The sequence below is a fragment of the Xiphophorus maculatus genome, chromosome 20 (assembly GCF_002775205.1).
Source record: "Xiphophorus maculatus strain JP 163 A chromosome 20, X_maculatus-5.0-male, whole genome shotgun sequence".
In the NCBI taxonomy this organism is placed as follows: domain Eukaryota; kingdom Metazoa; phylum Chordata; class Actinopteri; order Cyprinodontiformes; family Poeciliidae; genus Xiphophorus; species Xiphophorus maculatus.
In genome coordinates, this window is record NC_036462.1 from 12,910,272 (window position 1) to 12,928,197 (window position 17,926).

At 36.9% G+C, this 17,926-nt stretch overlaps 1 protein-coding gene across 4 annotated transcripts; it reads right to left on the bottom strand.

Annotated features, from left to right (window-relative positions):
• On the bottom strand, window positions 1-16,578 carry dctn2 (dynactin subunit 2). 4 transcript variants are annotated; one of them, XM_023325433.1, is made up of 16 exons: window positions 16,374-16,578; window positions 16,018-16,086; window positions 15,222-15,230; window positions 13,141-13,146; window positions 12,397-12,493; window positions 11,954-12,015; window positions 11,637-11,735; window positions 10,709-10,869; window positions 9,062-9,212; window positions 8,782-8,847; window positions 8,532-8,570; window positions 8,285-8,362; window positions 7,690-7,761; window positions 5,682-5,784; window positions 4,916-5,007; window positions 1-768 (listed from the first exon to the last, which is right to left on the bottom strand). In XM_023325433.1, exons 1-16 carry the CDS (start codon window positions 16,407-16,409, stop codon window positions 682-684), a joined length of 1,227 nt encoding a protein of 408 aa, XP_023181201.1. In that variant the 5' UTR covers window positions 16,410-16,578; the 3' UTR covers window positions 1-681. The 4 variants fall into 4 exon arrangements, with proteins under 4 accessions (XP_023181201.1, XP_005797046.1, XP_023181202.1 ...); XM_005796989.2 differs by lacking the exon at window positions 15,222-15,230; XM_023325434.1 differs by lacking the exon at window positions 13,141-13,146.
• Between the last annotated feature and the right edge of the window lie 1,348 nt (window positions 16,579-17,926).

Below are 17,926 nucleotides of genomic sequence, written 5' to 3' on the forward strand. Positions count from 1 at the left end.
CACATGTATGACATTTTGATTTATTGATCAGCTTCAGTGACCACAGATGAACAGAGTTGTAAGCAATGAGAAAGCAGATTAAAAGTTTGTCTGGTGTCCCGGTCATAATAATATAGTTACAAGCAACCAAGTGTAAGGAAACAATAAGGTACACGGGCATATTTACAAGCTTTCCTTCCACATTATACCCACACCAACAAGCTCTTGATACAACAATAAAGGACGATAGGTCGTACTTGCATTAAAGAGCAAATGTTTTTTTGTCATTTAACCAAACTGGGATTCATTTATTTATTCCAAAGTTACAGTACAAATTCTCTTAGTGTAAAGCTGCAGAAGAACCTTCTATGTGAATAAAAATAAAAACAGTCCAGTCTAAAAACTGATAAGCTGAACAGGAGAGACTTCAATCAGTGGGATGTTTGGAATGAAAGACTTTCAAATTACATCAGTTTTATGCAAGGAAGAGGAAATGAGGGTGGACATCTGAAGAACAGTTGGTCTCCTTTTTGTTTTGCCCATTTTGTCAACTTTCTAACATTCCACTTGGTGAAAAAAGGCGGAGGCTGAGCAAGAGAAGAACGTCCAGAAAGCACGCTACACCCCAAACACTTCGGATCTGTGCTCTCTAACCAAATATTTATTGTCCATGTTCTACTCTCTCCTGGACTGATTCAAACTTTATTTGGAAATCTTCTTCATCCTCTGATCCAGGGCTGCAAAGTTCTCCTCGATAGCCAACAGATTTTCCTTCATTGTCTGTTGGACCTAGAGGGTAAAAAGAGGAAGATGAGTTAAAAGTGTAGAAGAAATTCAGAAATGTTCAAGAGAAACAAGATCCAACAGATTTCAAAGTGGCCATAAGGGAGACCATGCAGAGATGTGAGGAAAATTATTTGTTAATGAACAAAGAGAAACATGGATCCAACTTGAGAAATGAGAACTCACTCTTAGTATCCAGAAGTTTAATCCAGTTTACCAACTTGGGCAGATTTGAACACAAATCAGTGAATTCTTTTAAACACTAAAATGAGGGACCAGTTATTTTTGGAAGCATACACTTAAATCTTAATCTCCTCACTGGTAGCATGCTACTTATTAAGTACTAAACCATAGAAATACTAACATTTTTGTGATTACACCTTCAAATTGATCAGATTTCTGTCAAAATTTTAGACATATGATATTTAGCTAAGCCGACCTTCAGCAGACTTGGCACTGCTCCAGTATTTCATTTGATTGCAGATTTAAAAGAAAACGTATGGATTAGAGGTGTGCCGATCGATTGGCCACCGATCATAATCGGCCGATTTCCGTGAAAAAGTGTATGATTGGTGATCGTCAATCACGGTCTCTTTTTGCCGATCACCAAAACGATCACCTGTACCTCACTTCTCAGCCTGCTTGTGCAGCTGATCTCTTTCCTTCGCACTGAGCAAGCGCGCAGCAACAAATCCTGTTGTGTGGAACTATAACGCTCTGAGAGTGAATGGGGAAGTTACATTTTGCGGCAGAAAATTACCTTGGGGGTGAAGCACGTCAAAATGCATCAGCACAACAAATCTATTATGACATTTAAAAAGCAAACATTTGACGGAGTTTGGCTACATCAAGGCTCAACACAGGAGAAAATGACATTTGGAGCGGCCAGATAGCAGGTAAAGGATTAGCATGATGGTCAGAAAGCTAAACAAATAACCCAAAAAATAAGTCAAGTCTTCAAGCTGCCGGTGTAAGACGCTGGTTCTGCTCTCGCTGTTGAACCGCCACTATGTGCTACTGGTAGTAATATTTTACATACGGAGCACCATTTCTGCTCCACCCGGAACGTCTCCTTAAAGCCGCAGCATTTAACGTAAACAACAACAATGATTTCACATATAAAAACTTTCGCTATGTCCAAACATGAGATAATTTATGAAAATAAATAATAATCGATCTCCTCTCCCTCCTCCTGTGTTCTGCAGAATTACTCCACTCAGTCAGAAACAACCAATCAGAACCAGCATTAATCAGCTAGCCATGCTTTTAGCAAGTTTTGATTCAGTAACTTAGGATTGTTTATTTTGATGCAACCTACATTTGACTTTGAATGAATGTTTCCCTCTTTTATTAGACATTATTTGATATAGTCAGTGTTGTGAGACTTATTTGACTGATGTATAATTTAGGGCAGTGGTTCTCAAACTTTTTTCAGTGATGTACCCCCTTAAAAATATATTTTTAGTCAAGTACCCCCCGACACGGGCAAAATATTTTTGGACTAAAAAAGAGGTACAGTGCTGTAAAATCACTGTCTGATTTATTAAAGCCAAACAACTTATATCAGTGAACCTGACAAATACATCCATATTGCAAACATTGCATGGTTAAACAAAAAAGAAAAACAGAAGACGGTGACCACCAGGAAGGTATAAAACCAGTCAAAACTGAAATATGCAAAATGCTGCTAATTTATATTGGTCTCTGTAATGGTACAAAATTAAATATATACATAAATAATAATTCAGTGCATGAACACACATTTATATTTTATCGAACTTTTTACGAACTAATTTTTCCCAAGACTTATTATGAGGAGCCTACTGATTTTTTAAAGATATTTTGAAAAGCTTCACGTACCCCCTGCAGTACCTCCACGTACCCCCAGGGGTACGCGTACCCCCATTTGAGAACCACTGATTTAGGGTACAGAGAACCTTACTGTTAAATGTTGTTTAACTGGTTGCAGGTTTTTCAGTTCTTTTGACTGAGTAGCTGCTGTATTGTGCATGCAAGTATGTTGCATGTTTACGTTAATTAAGTGAATTTATTACCAGATCACTTTTTAATTTTGCCAGATCACATAGTATCATTAGAACTAACGCAAACAAGTCAATCCAGGCGATAGGCAAAGATTGGTTATTGGCAGAGATCGGCCTTATGGGTGATCGGTATCGGAAGCAAAAAACCTGATCAGAGCATCCCTAATATGGATGCAAAACAGATCGAAAAATAAAATCAGTCAGGAACAGAGACGGATCAAAGTTAAACATCTTAAAGTCATGCAACAGCAAACTCTAAATATTGAGAAAATATCCAAAGCAATTTATCAGTGCAACATCTACATACTTTTTAAAAAAAGTTTTAAAAAGAGCCGTTGGCTCTAACGGCCTTTATTAGAAAGTAGTCCGACAGGAAAGAAGGTAATGAGAGAGCGGGAAGACATGCAGCAAATGTTGCCAGGCCGCGAATCGAACCTGTGACTACTTCCACGAGGACTAAGGCTTCCATATGTAGGTCGTGCTTTGTCCCTACGCTACCACAGCACCCCAACATTTACATACTTAAACAAACCAATTTAAATAAAACCAAATGGACAGGATATTTCCAAATGTGTTCTTAATCAGGAGATATAGCTGCTATAACTCCTGATAAGTTTTTATTTTCATCAGATAAAATGAAATCTGTTTTACTTAGTTTGATAAAACAAGTCACTTCCCAAATATAAAATATTGTTCAGATGTGAAGCTTAAACTCCAAGAGACTGACAGGAGAGTTTTATCATCGATTTTACTGATCTGCTGCACTGTGGTAGTTTTCTACAAGTTTTACCTCTTACAATTTTTCAATAAAAAAAGTGACCAACTGGGAATAGTGTTCCAGACCAAGAAGCAAAAACACTTAAATCTGCTCATGTTATTTATATCTTGATCTGATGAAACTGCACTGAAGGTGTCTGAACCGGCAGCTTCAGGAGTAGTGCTTTGCCACAGAAGGACGAGCAGGGGAGCGAGTTATCTCTGCATTGGACAGAAGCTCTGATAACGCCTAAGACGACGCAGTGAAACTACCAAGCCTGTGAACCCAACTGCACCAATGATGGAAAAAAACACAATCGGGTTTATCACTGGTCCTCTGGATGAAGAGCAGCTGGAGCAGAGAAACTGTTGGGTTTGTTAAATGTTATATATTTAATCCAAAGGAGAAAATATTTTGTCAGTGAAAATAGTAAAGCAAAAATAATTTACACTTTGACCTAGTAGACAAGTCGGTTAATCTTATAATTCTCTTCTTCCAGTCATATGACGACAGCACAAAAGGAAGGTAAATTTAAATTAAAAACAGTACAGATAAATTAGGTTTTTCAATGCTTTTTAAAAGTAACCACATAACTGGTGAAACAAGTCAAAGGGAAACTATTCCTCAGCTTTGCAGCCAGACTGAAATGCACCTGTCCCTTTTTGTTTAAGCCTTGAATAAGAAATAACCAACATCTTCTGAACCTGAAACTGAATTACGAGCAGCAACATATCAGGTTTAGGGCTCTGCAAGGGAGCACGAGTTCTTTAAAACAACTTTATCCAATGTAAAAAGTATAAAACTGCTGTAATATTAGTCTGTTAACCTGATTTAGTGAGAAGTCTGGCAGCTGTATTATGAATGGCTGAAAGGGGGAAATTGATTAACTGTCCAGATTGGTAAATAGGGCATTACAGTAATCCAGGCATAATCATCAATATTAGATTATATAGAATGATAAAAATTGACATTTCAGAGCTAGAATATTTATTATGCATTTAAAAACAGAGTGAGCACCAGTCAGTCTTTCTATCCATCCTCCTCCTATACATTTATTTCTGCAGCACTGCAGAAGACGAGTGTGTGTGTATATTGAATATTCGATATTAAAGTAATTTAAAGGAACTCATCATCATCATCAATGTTTATGAAAATAGGTTATCATAAAATATCTTTACCTCATCTAATATTAGATGAACACATTAAGTATCAAATTTTCTATTGCATTATAAAATTTCACATCTTGTACTTTTACTTAAGAGACTAAAACTTTCCAGTGTTCTTGTTTCACATTTCCAGCAAAAGAAAGGATTAATGTTGCAGCGGTGGTTCCAGACGGCAGTAAACTTCCTACCTGTGTTAGCAGGGTGTTGTTGTCTTTCAGAGAGTTGTTGATTGTCTGCTGAGTCGTGTCCAGGTGAGTCAGCAGCTGGCCAAACTGCATGGCTGTCAGACACACAGTTGAGTGAAAAAGTGAAAGTCAAGAAAACTTAGTGTTTTCCTGTTAAACAGAGAAAAACTGAAGAGTTTAGTGCACACATAACAAAACTGACGAGTTCCTCAGTGATTACACACATTCCTGTATTTGATATATTATTAATAAAATAAGTATAAATGGCTGCTTTTAGATGACATTATTTGACTAATGTTTAAAGTAATGCATTGCCTGATGTTACATGTCTCTTTCAAATTGGCAGACCTGATTAAAACCCATTTTCTCTGTCTTTCACACTACATTTTTCAACAAGAACGTGTTAAATTAACTCAATTGCCTGTCTCAATATTAATGTCCTTTAGTTTTAATCATAAATCTGCTTTCTAGATACAATCTTGTGCATCTAAAAATGCTCTAATCCCACCCCTACCAACCAATAAAATTCCTTTCAACTCCCACGGGAATCACAACAAAAAGATTTAACACTATTGCTGTAACTCATGTCAGGTTTGCCAGATATGCAACATTGTTACAATATTTGCAATATAAACCAGTACAGTACTTTAGTTGATTGTTCGGGGGCTTCTTTGCCTCAGGAAGTTGATTCTTGAGTTTGAAGGCCTTGTGTGTGTAAATGAATGAAAACAGTGCTTGTCAAGCTGTCAGTCACTTTCTTAGGTCTTACCTTGCTCATGCAACTCCTTGACAGCAACAAGCCTCTGCACCACCTGAGGAACGGAGGTGGACACGGCATCCCACTTCTGCACCACATCATACAGCTGCGACACCTGACAAGTATAGTGATAGAGATGTAAATAGGAATGGATGCACTGGTGGCTAATACCACAAGTTAGGACAATCTGTTTTTTCTTTCTACAATTTCAAACTCATAAGAAGGTCTGAAATTCAGTTTTCACAGACAACTTTCACACCATCTCAGGTTCCGAAAGGACTAGATGTTCACACCAAGACTGGTTTTTGTTTTATAACCAGAAAACTTGGATCCATTACCTGTAAACCTGCTGATGATCACTGGCTATAGGACTTATCAGACCGCCTGAGCGCATAAAACACTCATGAGGGCAACAATGGAACCAACTTATCAATAAATGGCGTCAATACAAGATAGCCTCAGAATTTGGTGAGTCTACATCTGTTGCACTTCCCCATAAAAATGAAGATGTTATTTGAAATATGTTCACTTTAACTCACAAGTAATAATGATTGGATTAATGTTGACTGCATACTTTGTTATACTCTGTTTGAAAGCTTGGATAATTCTGATATCTGTCAGTTTTCAAATGATAGTCGATGTTGGCTGGAATCTAAAAAATACAATCACATGTTTTATCTGGAACACACAAATAAACAATAACCTAATAATTCTATTACTTTGGTCAGAAATGTTTTGTTCAATATGTGAATTATTTGGTTTAGTTCACCAAATCCGTTCATTATTTACTGCATTCTAGGCTTCAAAATCAAAATATAATTTTTTTTTGTTCGTTATTAGAAAGTTAATAGTTTGTATAATGCCCAGCGCTTTTGATGTTCACAATGTTTTATTTTCAAAAAAACAAAACAAGTCATCCAACAGTCTCTCCAACATTGACTGTCAGTGACGCGTGTTAACAGTTGAGTCAGTTACCATTTCACACTACCAGACTTCGACAGATCCCACTCCAAAAAAAAAAAAAAAAAATCCTTTTGGCAGCGACAGTTTGGTTCTTGCACACAGACTTTATCCCATCTCACATCAACAGATTTTTGTGCAGACTGATCACAACTTGTACAGCCTGGCAGATTTTTCTTGACTGGGAATCAAGGGTTAAATTCAGACCGAAATTTGAGTAGAGCTTCTCCAGCTTTAGTTGCCGATCGTGAATCAGGAAGATGAATGCAACCTGGGTGGGGCAGTACCTTCTGCTCTGTTCTTAATATTTTGATGCTACTTTGAACAATTTCAACATTTGAAATGTGCTTTATGAACAGTTTTGTTAAATTTGATTTTCTCTGTGATGAACATAGATTTTTTGTTTTGAACAGCTGATAAATTTACAGTTCCCTACATAAAAGCATAAAATAATTAATTTATCCCTGGAAAATTTGAAAAGCAACCAGACCTGAAAACATAACTTTACTATGCATTAGTAAAAGTAAAAGAATTACATTAAATAAAACCTGCTGCCACCTACTGGCCTATAACATAAATCACTCTTAACAGTCGATGGCTATGATAATCATGCAGGTCAAACAGATCCGATGAGGAACAGACAGATTGACAATAAAAATGCATGCGGCATCCCACGGCGATGTCATAGGTGGTTTTATTAAACCACACACCAGCATTTTTTTCTGTCAAACAGAAAAAAACATCTGTGCTTCACATTTAATCCTTTAAAAAGGTTTTTAAAAATCACTTTAAGGTCTCCATGTCGTCAGTGAACCCCTTAAAAATAAGGGGTGATACTGCAGTGGTTTTCATGCTTAGCTCTTAGTTTAGCTGTCAGAGCACTGGACTGGTCCAGTTATCTGTCTCATAGATAACGGTTTCTTTAAATAAATGAAAAGTCTTCAGAGAAGAAGAAGAAGCCTGGTATTCTTATGGCTGAATGAAGAAACTGATCCTTTGCTTTGATACAACCCGTCTTTACTCGGCTCAGAGGCATGATACATGTACCGGGATTACTAACCTTGTTTTGTGTTTCTGCATCTTCAATCGCTGCCTTGTTCTTGGCAATCTCATTCATCTTCCCAAGGACACTCTGTAAGATAGATTTAAATAACAAAAAAAAATTATTCACAGAACTCAAGGGGACAATTTTCTTACAAGACAAGCAATGGAGCTTTTTTTTTTTAAGACAGCATATGATGTAAACATTCTTTGTAAGCATTTGAAACCGCCCACTAAAAGAAGTAGCACTATGATCAAAATGCTGCAGCCAGGACATTATTTCCCTGGAGCACAGAGGGTTTTGAAAGTGTAAAAAGCAGAACAACAAAGAGAGAATTCAAACAGAAAACAACAACAAAGTTCTGCCAGCAGTTCACATTCAGCAAATCTCCATAAACATCACTAAACATTATGGAAATGTTATGATGGCAGTTTGCAGAAAGCCACAGTAGGCCAACAAGGCATGTCGGGCTCTCAACTAAATGCAAAATTCTGAACTCCAAAGACATTCCAGAAACTTCACACAATACAAAATTATTACAAACATCCTGATTTTTACTGGGCTGATAAATTTGTACAGAAACTCAGTTGCTCTAGTTTTGCAATGTAGGTACCTGCAGTCTTGCCTCTACTTGATCCAGTGTAGCAGAGTCCAGTGCGCTGACCCTTGCCTGCAGGAGCTCAATGGTGTCCTGAGGTAAAAGATGCACGCAAGTTACAAACACACCTGAGAATAGAACCCGGTGTTTCTCCCATTCTGTTGGCAGGAACTGGTGACCTCTTTAAGTGATCCAGTTTTTCTGCTACATGTCACAGATGGTTATAAACTCTTAACAACTTCTAAATAAAAGGACTTCTTACCATCAAACTGGCTCCTTGTACACCAGCATTAAGAGGTCCCTTCAATAAAAAAACAGAAAATTAGTACTTCTTTCATAAATTATAGTAGAAAATGAATGTGGTTCTATTTCACTTTATGGATAGTGATGCGTTTAGACAGGCATAAATATTTCGTTGTTTGATGATTAAAGAGAAGCAAATGTACAGGCTAAGTATGAATGTGTGACAGAAACATTGAGGCGGATTTGTGTGTAAAATCCGCCGTGTGTACCTGCTTGTCTGATCCGGAGCCAACAGCGATCTCCAGCTGAGCTAGACGCTTCTCCAGTTCCGCCATCTACAGGGATGGAAAACGGGCAACACATGGTTGGAAGCGACATCAGCATGGCACAAAGCACATTGCTGCATTTTTGTCTAATCATCCAGTGTATTGCCAACAAATATTCATATATGTGAATGAAAACACAGCACATCAGGGAACTCGTCTGACTAAAACATTCAGACTGCACTCATAAAGACGCTAGCCCCCACCCCCTTAACCTCGACGTTACCTTGGTGGACTCGTTGAATTTCTCCTGCTCTGGTCTGCTGTGCAACTCGTAGAGCACCACTCCATCTGGACCCTTTGTTGAAGAGGGTTTGCCATCTCCTGCGGAGCTGCTGCGACTGCCCTTCGCCGCCTCCAGCTGGGTGAGCAGACGCCTGCAGGCAGGAGGGAGAGGAAGACGCAGAATGATTATACAGTCTGTTCAAAGCAGTTAACAGCCCCATGTGCTGTCTGTCTCTCTTAATGCGTTTAAATTTCAGTTTGAAGGTGAAAATATGTCCCTTTACATTGTTTCAATCCCAACATGCATCTTGAAGCTTCAGCTTTCCCTGTTTACGCTGGGTTTTGACATATTTCTCAGCATCTCCTGCCTCCCGTCTGGATGCAATTCCTAGTGCAGGGATAGTGGACTGTTGAGCCAACCCACATTAAGTGTCAAAGCCATCAAAACCATTATGCACAATTAACCGGATTAATCATGATGAAATAATCATCAACTGGAGTAACCAGACTCTAAAATATGCCATTTACTTTTATTTCAGTTTAGAACAAGTTGTTGCTCGGCATTATTTTATGCCAGGCACTGATGCATTTATTTTTGCTTTTCTCTTCCTCTGGCTTTATTGTTTGACAAAACTCCAAACAGCTTAGAAGGCTATAATTATTTTTCACTAAACTTTAGGGGAAAAGTTCAAAACGTTTTGCTTGAACTTTTTCACATTGCTACCAACATTTTTCATGCATTTAATTTGGGTTTATGTGACAAATTAGCGTAAATGTGAAGTAGAAAAAATAATAATACATTGTTTAAATGTAGGTAGACATTCTGTTTGGTTTCCACCAGCTGTTCACATCAGTAGACTGACACTTCTCCCCACTCTTTAAAAAAAAAAAGTTCAAGTTTGCCCAGACTGAATGGAGAGAGTCTGAATATCTTAACAGCATTCAGGTCTGGTATTTGATCAAAGTTATCCCAACACATGGATGTATTTTGATCTAAGGCATTCTCAGTCATGTAGCTATGGCTGCATGTTTAGAAGTCCAGTCTCAAGTCGTTTGAAGCCTCTATAAGGTTTTCTTCCAGGATCGCCCTTTAGCTTGACCTGTTTACCTCAATGGCTCCAAACATCTTTAATATGTTTGGAGCTGCTATAAGTTCCAAACATATTAATATGTCTGCTACAAGAAAAGCATTCTTACAGCATGATGCTGTCACCATCATTGTTCCCAGTAACGCTTTAGTCTTCAGGGTTTTGGACAGTTTTGGTTTTTCACTATTTGGTTTTTCAATGTTGGAAAAACGTTATATTTTAATCTCACCTGACGAGAATAACAGAATACATTTCACAGTAATGTATTTAGGTTTCTTACCTAAAATCTCTAAAGTTTGTGATCGTAACAACATTACAACATAAGAAAAGGTTTAAAGACCACTTTAGTAATGCAGAATAAAATGTCTCTTAATCTACTCTTAATAAGCCCCAGACATAAACAAGCTCATAACACCACAACTAAAATTGGCTCTAAACCTTAAATTAAAATGCTCGTCTTTGAAAGATTGTCTTTGCTGAATCCTAACAGTACACTTTGAACATTCATGACAGTTGTATGTAAATAAGGACACCGCCTTGCCAGGCTGCTCTCATCTCACCTTGCAAGCGCTCCATCTGGATCGGCCAGGTTGATGTGCGCCTGCGGTCCCAGCAGCGAATCAAGGTGGGCAGAAACCAGTTGCTGCTTCAGCTGCGCTGCCTGCTGAGCGAGAGCCACCGGGGTGAGGCGCTCCTCTGCATTACTTTCCTTTGCAGTAGCCTAGAAAGTAAAATTGGTGTCAGCGAACATAATTTTTATGACAGGGTGCAATCACATTTCCCCAACTTTGCTAAAGTGGAATTCCTAGTATTTTCTCTCCAGAAAAGTTAATGTTATTTAACTGAGGCAGATCTAGAATTAATACAGTAACATTTTAGCTAAAAATATCTCTCACAACAATTACATGCGTAAGCTTATTTTTTCTCTAAAAACAGTCACCTGTGATCTAATAATTTTGATAATAGGTTAGGTTTATGGACAACTGCAGCTGTATAATGCAATTTGCTCAAAGGGAATTTCTTAATGCTGCATGACTGTCACAGAAAAGCAGCAGGCAGACTGAATACTCTGCCAGAACAACCTGCAGGACTTACAGAATGACAGAAAAAAATAAAACCTAAGCAACCTGAAAACAGCCTAAATTGTTATTTGCCACTGGGAGCAAGGTAGCTTCACTAAACGCATCCACATTAATGAGAAGCAAAGTTAATTAGTGGTTTCTAAAAGGAAACTATGTTAGTCTGAAAAGCAACTCTGCTCGTTCTAAATTCAATTTAGCTTGAAATTGAGGTTACACTCCAAAAGTACTCACTGCATAAACTTCCAAATATGATTAAATGGTCTGGAAATATTGGAAACATATCAAAAAAAAGAACACCATCTGGTTTGCAGTGGTGAAAACCAGATGGTGTGCATTTTTTTGATTCAGTGTTGAAAAAAAGATGGATTTTTTTCCTCCAGATTTTTTCAGGTGCTAGCAGCCCCACCTGGATGGTGTCCACCTCCTGAACGAGTTCCTGGATCTCATTAACCAGGCGCTGGTACTTTTGTTGGGGTGTCTCCTTCACGCCGCTGCCCTCACCGAGCTAAAGCACAAAGAAAGAGAAAAACAAAAAAGTCTGAATATTACTGAAGTTCAACAGTAACTTTTCTGCCTGTCAAACAAGCAGAAAAAAATATCTGCCTGTTTGACTTTATTGGAAAGCACAGTGAGCAGATAAAAAAAAAAAGAAAAAAAAAACAGCTTTGGAAAAGTGATTACCCATTTTTTTAAAAAATACTGATGCATTTCGACGGCACTTACGATTTCAAACTCTCCCGACTCATAACCCACTCTTCTGCTTCTACTGATTCTATCTGAGAAGTCTGTGAAAAAAATGCATTTGTCATAAGATTAAAAACAGTAAACGTTGACTGATTGCTATAGACATCAATGCTCATTTATGGAAAGTGAAAAACATCTTTAATAAGTTTTAAATACTATATTATGGCTCACATTTTTCTTAACAGTCTCTAAGTAGGCCAAAAAATTGCATTGGTATTTTAATGAATGTTAAAATTTGACAAAATTACTATTTTTTGACTTTACTGGAGAAAAAAAGTGTGTAGAGGCCCATTTCCATTCACAGAGAAAAGAGTTTTAAAAACAAAAAACTATTTTAAAGAAGACACTTTATGTATTAGTAAAGTTGAAATGCTCCAGAAACTGAGTAAATTAAACAAGTTATTTGTTGAACACAAACTGACCAAGTCCTTTGGTGCTGACGTGTTTGTCTTTGAACTTGTCATAGGCTGCATTAGGGTTGACCACAATCCTCTCTACGCTGTCACTGCAAAGCTCCTCCTGATTAAAACACAAAAAAAACCCCACTCATTTAATCAAAAACACAATCCAGCAAAGCAGTCTGCTTACAGGTGTAGAGAATACATCAGGTGTTTAAATACATGGACAAGATTGATAAAGAGTAAATGCATACTTCATCAATGCTCAAATACAAATTGAGGGAATTATATCATACAACACCCCTACATGATTATGAATTTAAAGCAATCGTGTCAAAAGATTATTGAAATCTGCAAAGGTTTCCCATAATCTAGAAGATTCTCTGTAGGGGTGTAGCAAATTTAGAGGAGCAGGAAAGAGATCAATGGAAAAAAATGAATGTATCATTAATACACACTTTATGCAACCAACTCTAAAATGATTTTATTTCTGGATTGTCCTACTGTCAAAAAAAAAGTTACATGAACCAAAAAGCCAGAAACACACCTAGAGCTACTTTATTCTCTCTAAATGACAACTGATTAATGATGTAAGGAAATTTAAAAAATAAAAAAAGATGATTGGTTATGGAGACCAAGACTATAAACATAAATGATACACCACTGACACACAAATAAATGCCAATTCACACATAAGAGGACACACAAAACAGTTGGTTCCAGAGATGTTAGGAGGAGTAGGAGGAGGAGAGTGAGTTAGGCTCTTACCAGCTCCTTGGGTTTCCAAAGAGAGTTAAAGAAAATAAAATGGAAGAGCAGAGGGAGAGAGAAAAGTAGGGGGGGAGAGAGAGACAACACAGATTAATGTGGTTATCACATGCCATGCACACAACAGGAACACTTGGCCAGGGTTTCAGGAAGATAAGAAAGAAAGCAGTGTTCTGAGTGCTGCAGCAACAAACCCTGGAGAAAAAGCTTCTCTGGAAAACGTAGGTCTCCAGTTCTTTCCCTCTTCACTCATTCAGGGTGATTAGATGACTTAACTCCAGAATTTCTCTTCTCTCCAATAATATTCTAATTCATCAGAAAGAACTCCACTATTTTCCTGAACAGTAAATAAGAAAACACTGAATACTGTGTAGAAGTTTTTGACAGTCTGGACTGATTATTGCTGACTGTATTGCATATAATGAACTTTGAACTTTAGAATAAAAATGGTATTTATAGTAGGTATGGTCAGTTACCAGTATTGAGGTAAAGGTTTAAAAACTGCTAAAACGTTCTCATCTTGCCATTCCTATATTAAGGTCTATTTTCTGAGGAGCCAAAAGAGTAAGCAGAGTGTTCTTTGGCTGTATTGTCCATATAATCTCTAAGGGGTTCCCTTCACTTACCTGCTGCTGCCCACTGCCAGTCAGCAGGCCGAAATAACTACTGTACTACTGTCCTCATTTGCATAAAAAGACAAATTCAGCTGTTTTAAAATATTTCTGGTAATAAAAACATATGACAGTCATGGTGTTGAAACCTTAACCAGTCAACCTAAAATAAACTAACAGTTTTATAGCTACAGTATTAAAGCTAAGAGTGAAACATCTGTTCGGTAGCTGACTTTAGGCTTGGTGCATGAGCAGATAGCCCAATCAGCTCCAGGTACTTCCAACACTAATCTTTAGAGAGCAAAACAGCAAAATGTTATATCTTTTTGTGCAATAAGTAAATAAAAACAGCTGAAAATACATTTGTTTTTTAAAATTATTTTAACTTAGTATTTCAATCAAACTCAAAATGAATACAGAGTATAGATAAAATTATGACACTTGTAATACTGTTATATTTTAGCAGCAGTAGCAATATTTATGTTGAATTTGTATATTTTATTTTTTTAAATAATAATATTTATTTTACACCATCATGTCAATATCCTCAAGTGTGTTCTGCAGTAATCTGAGAGTGGTCCATGCCCAAATTAAGTTTGAAAACCCAGAAATATTCCTGCCATCCAGTGACAGTGAATTAATCCAACATCTAAAATAAAAAAAAACATACCAATAGCTATAATCCCAGTCACACACCTGATGCATCTAATACCAGATCAAAATAATGATCTTTTGCACCCCTAAATGATGTATAACACACTGGCCAAAAAAAACATTTTGGAGTAACTAATCAGGCATACTCCAGAAAATGACTGGGAAAAAAATAAGCTTGTGGTACTGTGGCAAGGGAGAAAGTCTAGCAGAATGTCAATACCATAACCAAAGCTTATTTTTTGTGATTGTATTTATAAAACATGAAAGGGATGTGGGTAACAAGCAAACATTTTACTTCTGGATTTCCTTCCATTTATAGAATTCATGGACAGTTAAAAAGAGATTATTTGCATTTAATTTCACATTTCAGGTAAGTTTCTACCACATCCAACCTGTTAATTAGGACAGGCAATGACCCAGCAAGCAGAAGAGCTCCTTAGAAAATGTTGTTAGTCAGAACATAAAAGTTAGCAGAGAAGCAAGTTTTAGAGCATGAAGACAGGTTAAACAACAAAATATAAGTCTTTTTCAGATGTCAACACACACATGCATTCCTACACACACGTCAATCAGCACTTCTCAAGACCCTTCAGCATCATTATGGCCTTAAGATTTAAACAAATTTTTAAAAAATCAGGAATCAGCTTCTACTACTTTAAAACGATTATTAAGGAATTACATAGTAGCAGAGGAACAATGCCATTAACCCGGTTCTCATCTCAATCGATGCTTAAAGAAGAATTTGATAGATAATCATTAATGGAGAAAAAAAATGAAGAAAACCCAACATGCATTAAGCTCACAGAGAAATCTTACTTGTACACACTACGGTCCCAGGAGGGATGAAGAGGGATCACAACAGGGACAAGAGAACAAGGAGAATAAATGTGGCAACATGGAACAGGAATATGCCAATTAAGATTTGCTTGGCTGTCCTATCAACATTAGACAATTAAAAAATAAATAAATAAAAGCATAAATATTAAAGCAGCACCAGTCAACTGCATACAGGATGGCAAAACCAGTAACTTTTTTATTAACTCGTAATTGAGATAAAAAAAAATGTCAAAAATAAAACACAGAACACCACAGAACATTTTTCGTAAAGTCACAAGATGATCATCATGGTATGATTATGAACAGCGTATGAGACGTCAGGGGGGAGTTTTTGTCTCTTGGAAATTCATTTCTAACTTCTTTTAGTGCAGATGTGGAGAATGTATTTATTATTTAGAGGGAAAAAATATACCAAATCGGGATTTTTCTCTGAACTTATTACAATAGACTTCTTCAACAGAGGATCGTTGAAGTAGTCTTAACGTTTCAGTTTTTATAAAGTTAGCAACAGTGGCTAAGTTGTGCTTCATGATAAAAATTACAACTGGATAGCGGAGTGCAATCCCACACAAACTAGTTGCTAGCAATTTAACTACAGTTGAAAAATCAAGTAATTGTTAATAGATATGTCGTGTCAAACGGACCATAATGATCCAGATAACAATGAAGGAACCAACTGTCCGTTAGAGGAGGGCTAAACGTTAGTTAGCTTATTAGCGTTAGCAGCAGGCTACTCAGTAATAAGTCCATACATTAGCACAGAAAGACCACCTACCGATTCAAACTGAGCCTGGTCGTCCTCTGGAAGGTCGCCAGTCTCATACACGTCCGGTTCGTTAAAAGCCTACAGAAACAAAATGCGATAAATGCTGTTATTTCGTTGGTTTGTTTTGTATTAGCCTGGCCAACGCCCCGGCTTCACTGAGAACCACCAAAACGCCAAGTCTAACAATGTTGTATGTTTGCATCTTATGGCATTATCTTAGCTGCATGTCTTCTATTGAGACGCAACGCTATCTGGTGTTCAGTGTGGATTGTTTGCAGACAATAAGAAGATAAGACGTTCAGCAGCAGAGCTGTTAGCTAGCAGTTCCACCTTTCAGTCTGAAGATGTGTTTGTTAGCAACTTACAATTCCTGGTAAGTTTGCGTATTTAGGATCAGCCATTGTCAATAGGAACAACAAAAACACAACAAAATGTAATAGCAGCCTCTAAAACCGTTCAGGTAATCGATTCGCTGAGTGGGATTATATTAAAAGCTAGCGATGGATGAGCCAGCAGTATCTCAGCCGGCGGAGCGGTGCAAGCTGATGTGGTCACTTGCTTGATTTGGCAGCGTGTCTGCTCGATTTATTTCACTCAGTCTTACATGGGCGGTGCAGTTAACGCTATATCAGTGGGAAAGCGGTAAGCGTCTTATTAAAAACAGTAAAACAAGCACACCTAAGCCGTCATGCGTCATTCCGCATATATTTCGCCAACCAATACGTTTTAAGGATATTTTTTCCTCGAGTCTGTTTTCTTAAAACGTATCAATAAACAAGGCATATTAATTTATTAGAGTTATGAAATTGAACTATTAATGTGTGGCATCAACTAAATTATTTTAGTTTTTTCACTTCTTGAATATTGTTACTGGATTTAAGACGAACCTATTTATGAGACACATGAGGGCGCCAAAAGTACGAGAAAATAGTGAAAATTGATAGTGAAAATAGTTTACTCTCCAAAACATATTCTTGTTATTAACTTCACAGCGTTGTGGGGCTCTTGTATAACTTTTATGAATGTATTGATGTATTTTTTTTTCTGGTTGAAATTGATTTTGTATGTTTGCAGTATAAACTTTGAGTCAGAGTTTGTAGTTAAAATGTTGACACATCGAATGTGTAAGAAACTTATTTTTTTTAAAGGAAAGACATGGGCAGAATCTATGCACATATATTTGTAACTTGTTAAAATAGCATTGAACACATTTTATTTCCATAAATGCACATTTTAAAACTAAGATTACAATTAATTTTGGAACATAATTTTTTGTGTGTGATAAAACCTAAGCACATTATTTTTAAATGCTCTTTAAATTAACTTATATAAACACATATAACCCCATTTGCCACTGTTACAATTCAGTTATAAGGTATTTTTTTCAGATATGTTTATATGAAATTTGTTACTGATTTACTTAATGCTAATATGTACAAGATCTTAATAAAACATTAAGACAAAACAAGAGGACAAAGATCATGAAAGAAAAAAAGAGGGGCAATTTCTATATAATTCTAAAAATTGTCTTCTTATGCTATTTAAAATGAGACATTTATAAATGGGGTTGTGTATAGATAAACAGTTTCTTTTCACTGCTCTTTTACTTAATTAATAAATTATACATATTCATAATTTAGTTTGTTGCTCCTCAACTTGAATTGTTAGAGGGTTTTTTTCTCAGTGGATTAGGAACATTAGGAACACCAGATAGAGAGAGACCAGCTGGTGAAACTGGGGAAATCCAGCTCCAGTATAATCTGAACAGGTGTTCTCTAGGCGTGTATGCTTTCTCCACTATTCTTATCCCGCAAAACTGATGACTTCATCTTCCCACATGCCTCTCCAGAGCTTCACCAGTTTGCAGATGCCATGAATATGCTACCAGCCTGATATTCAATGGAGATGAATTTGCATC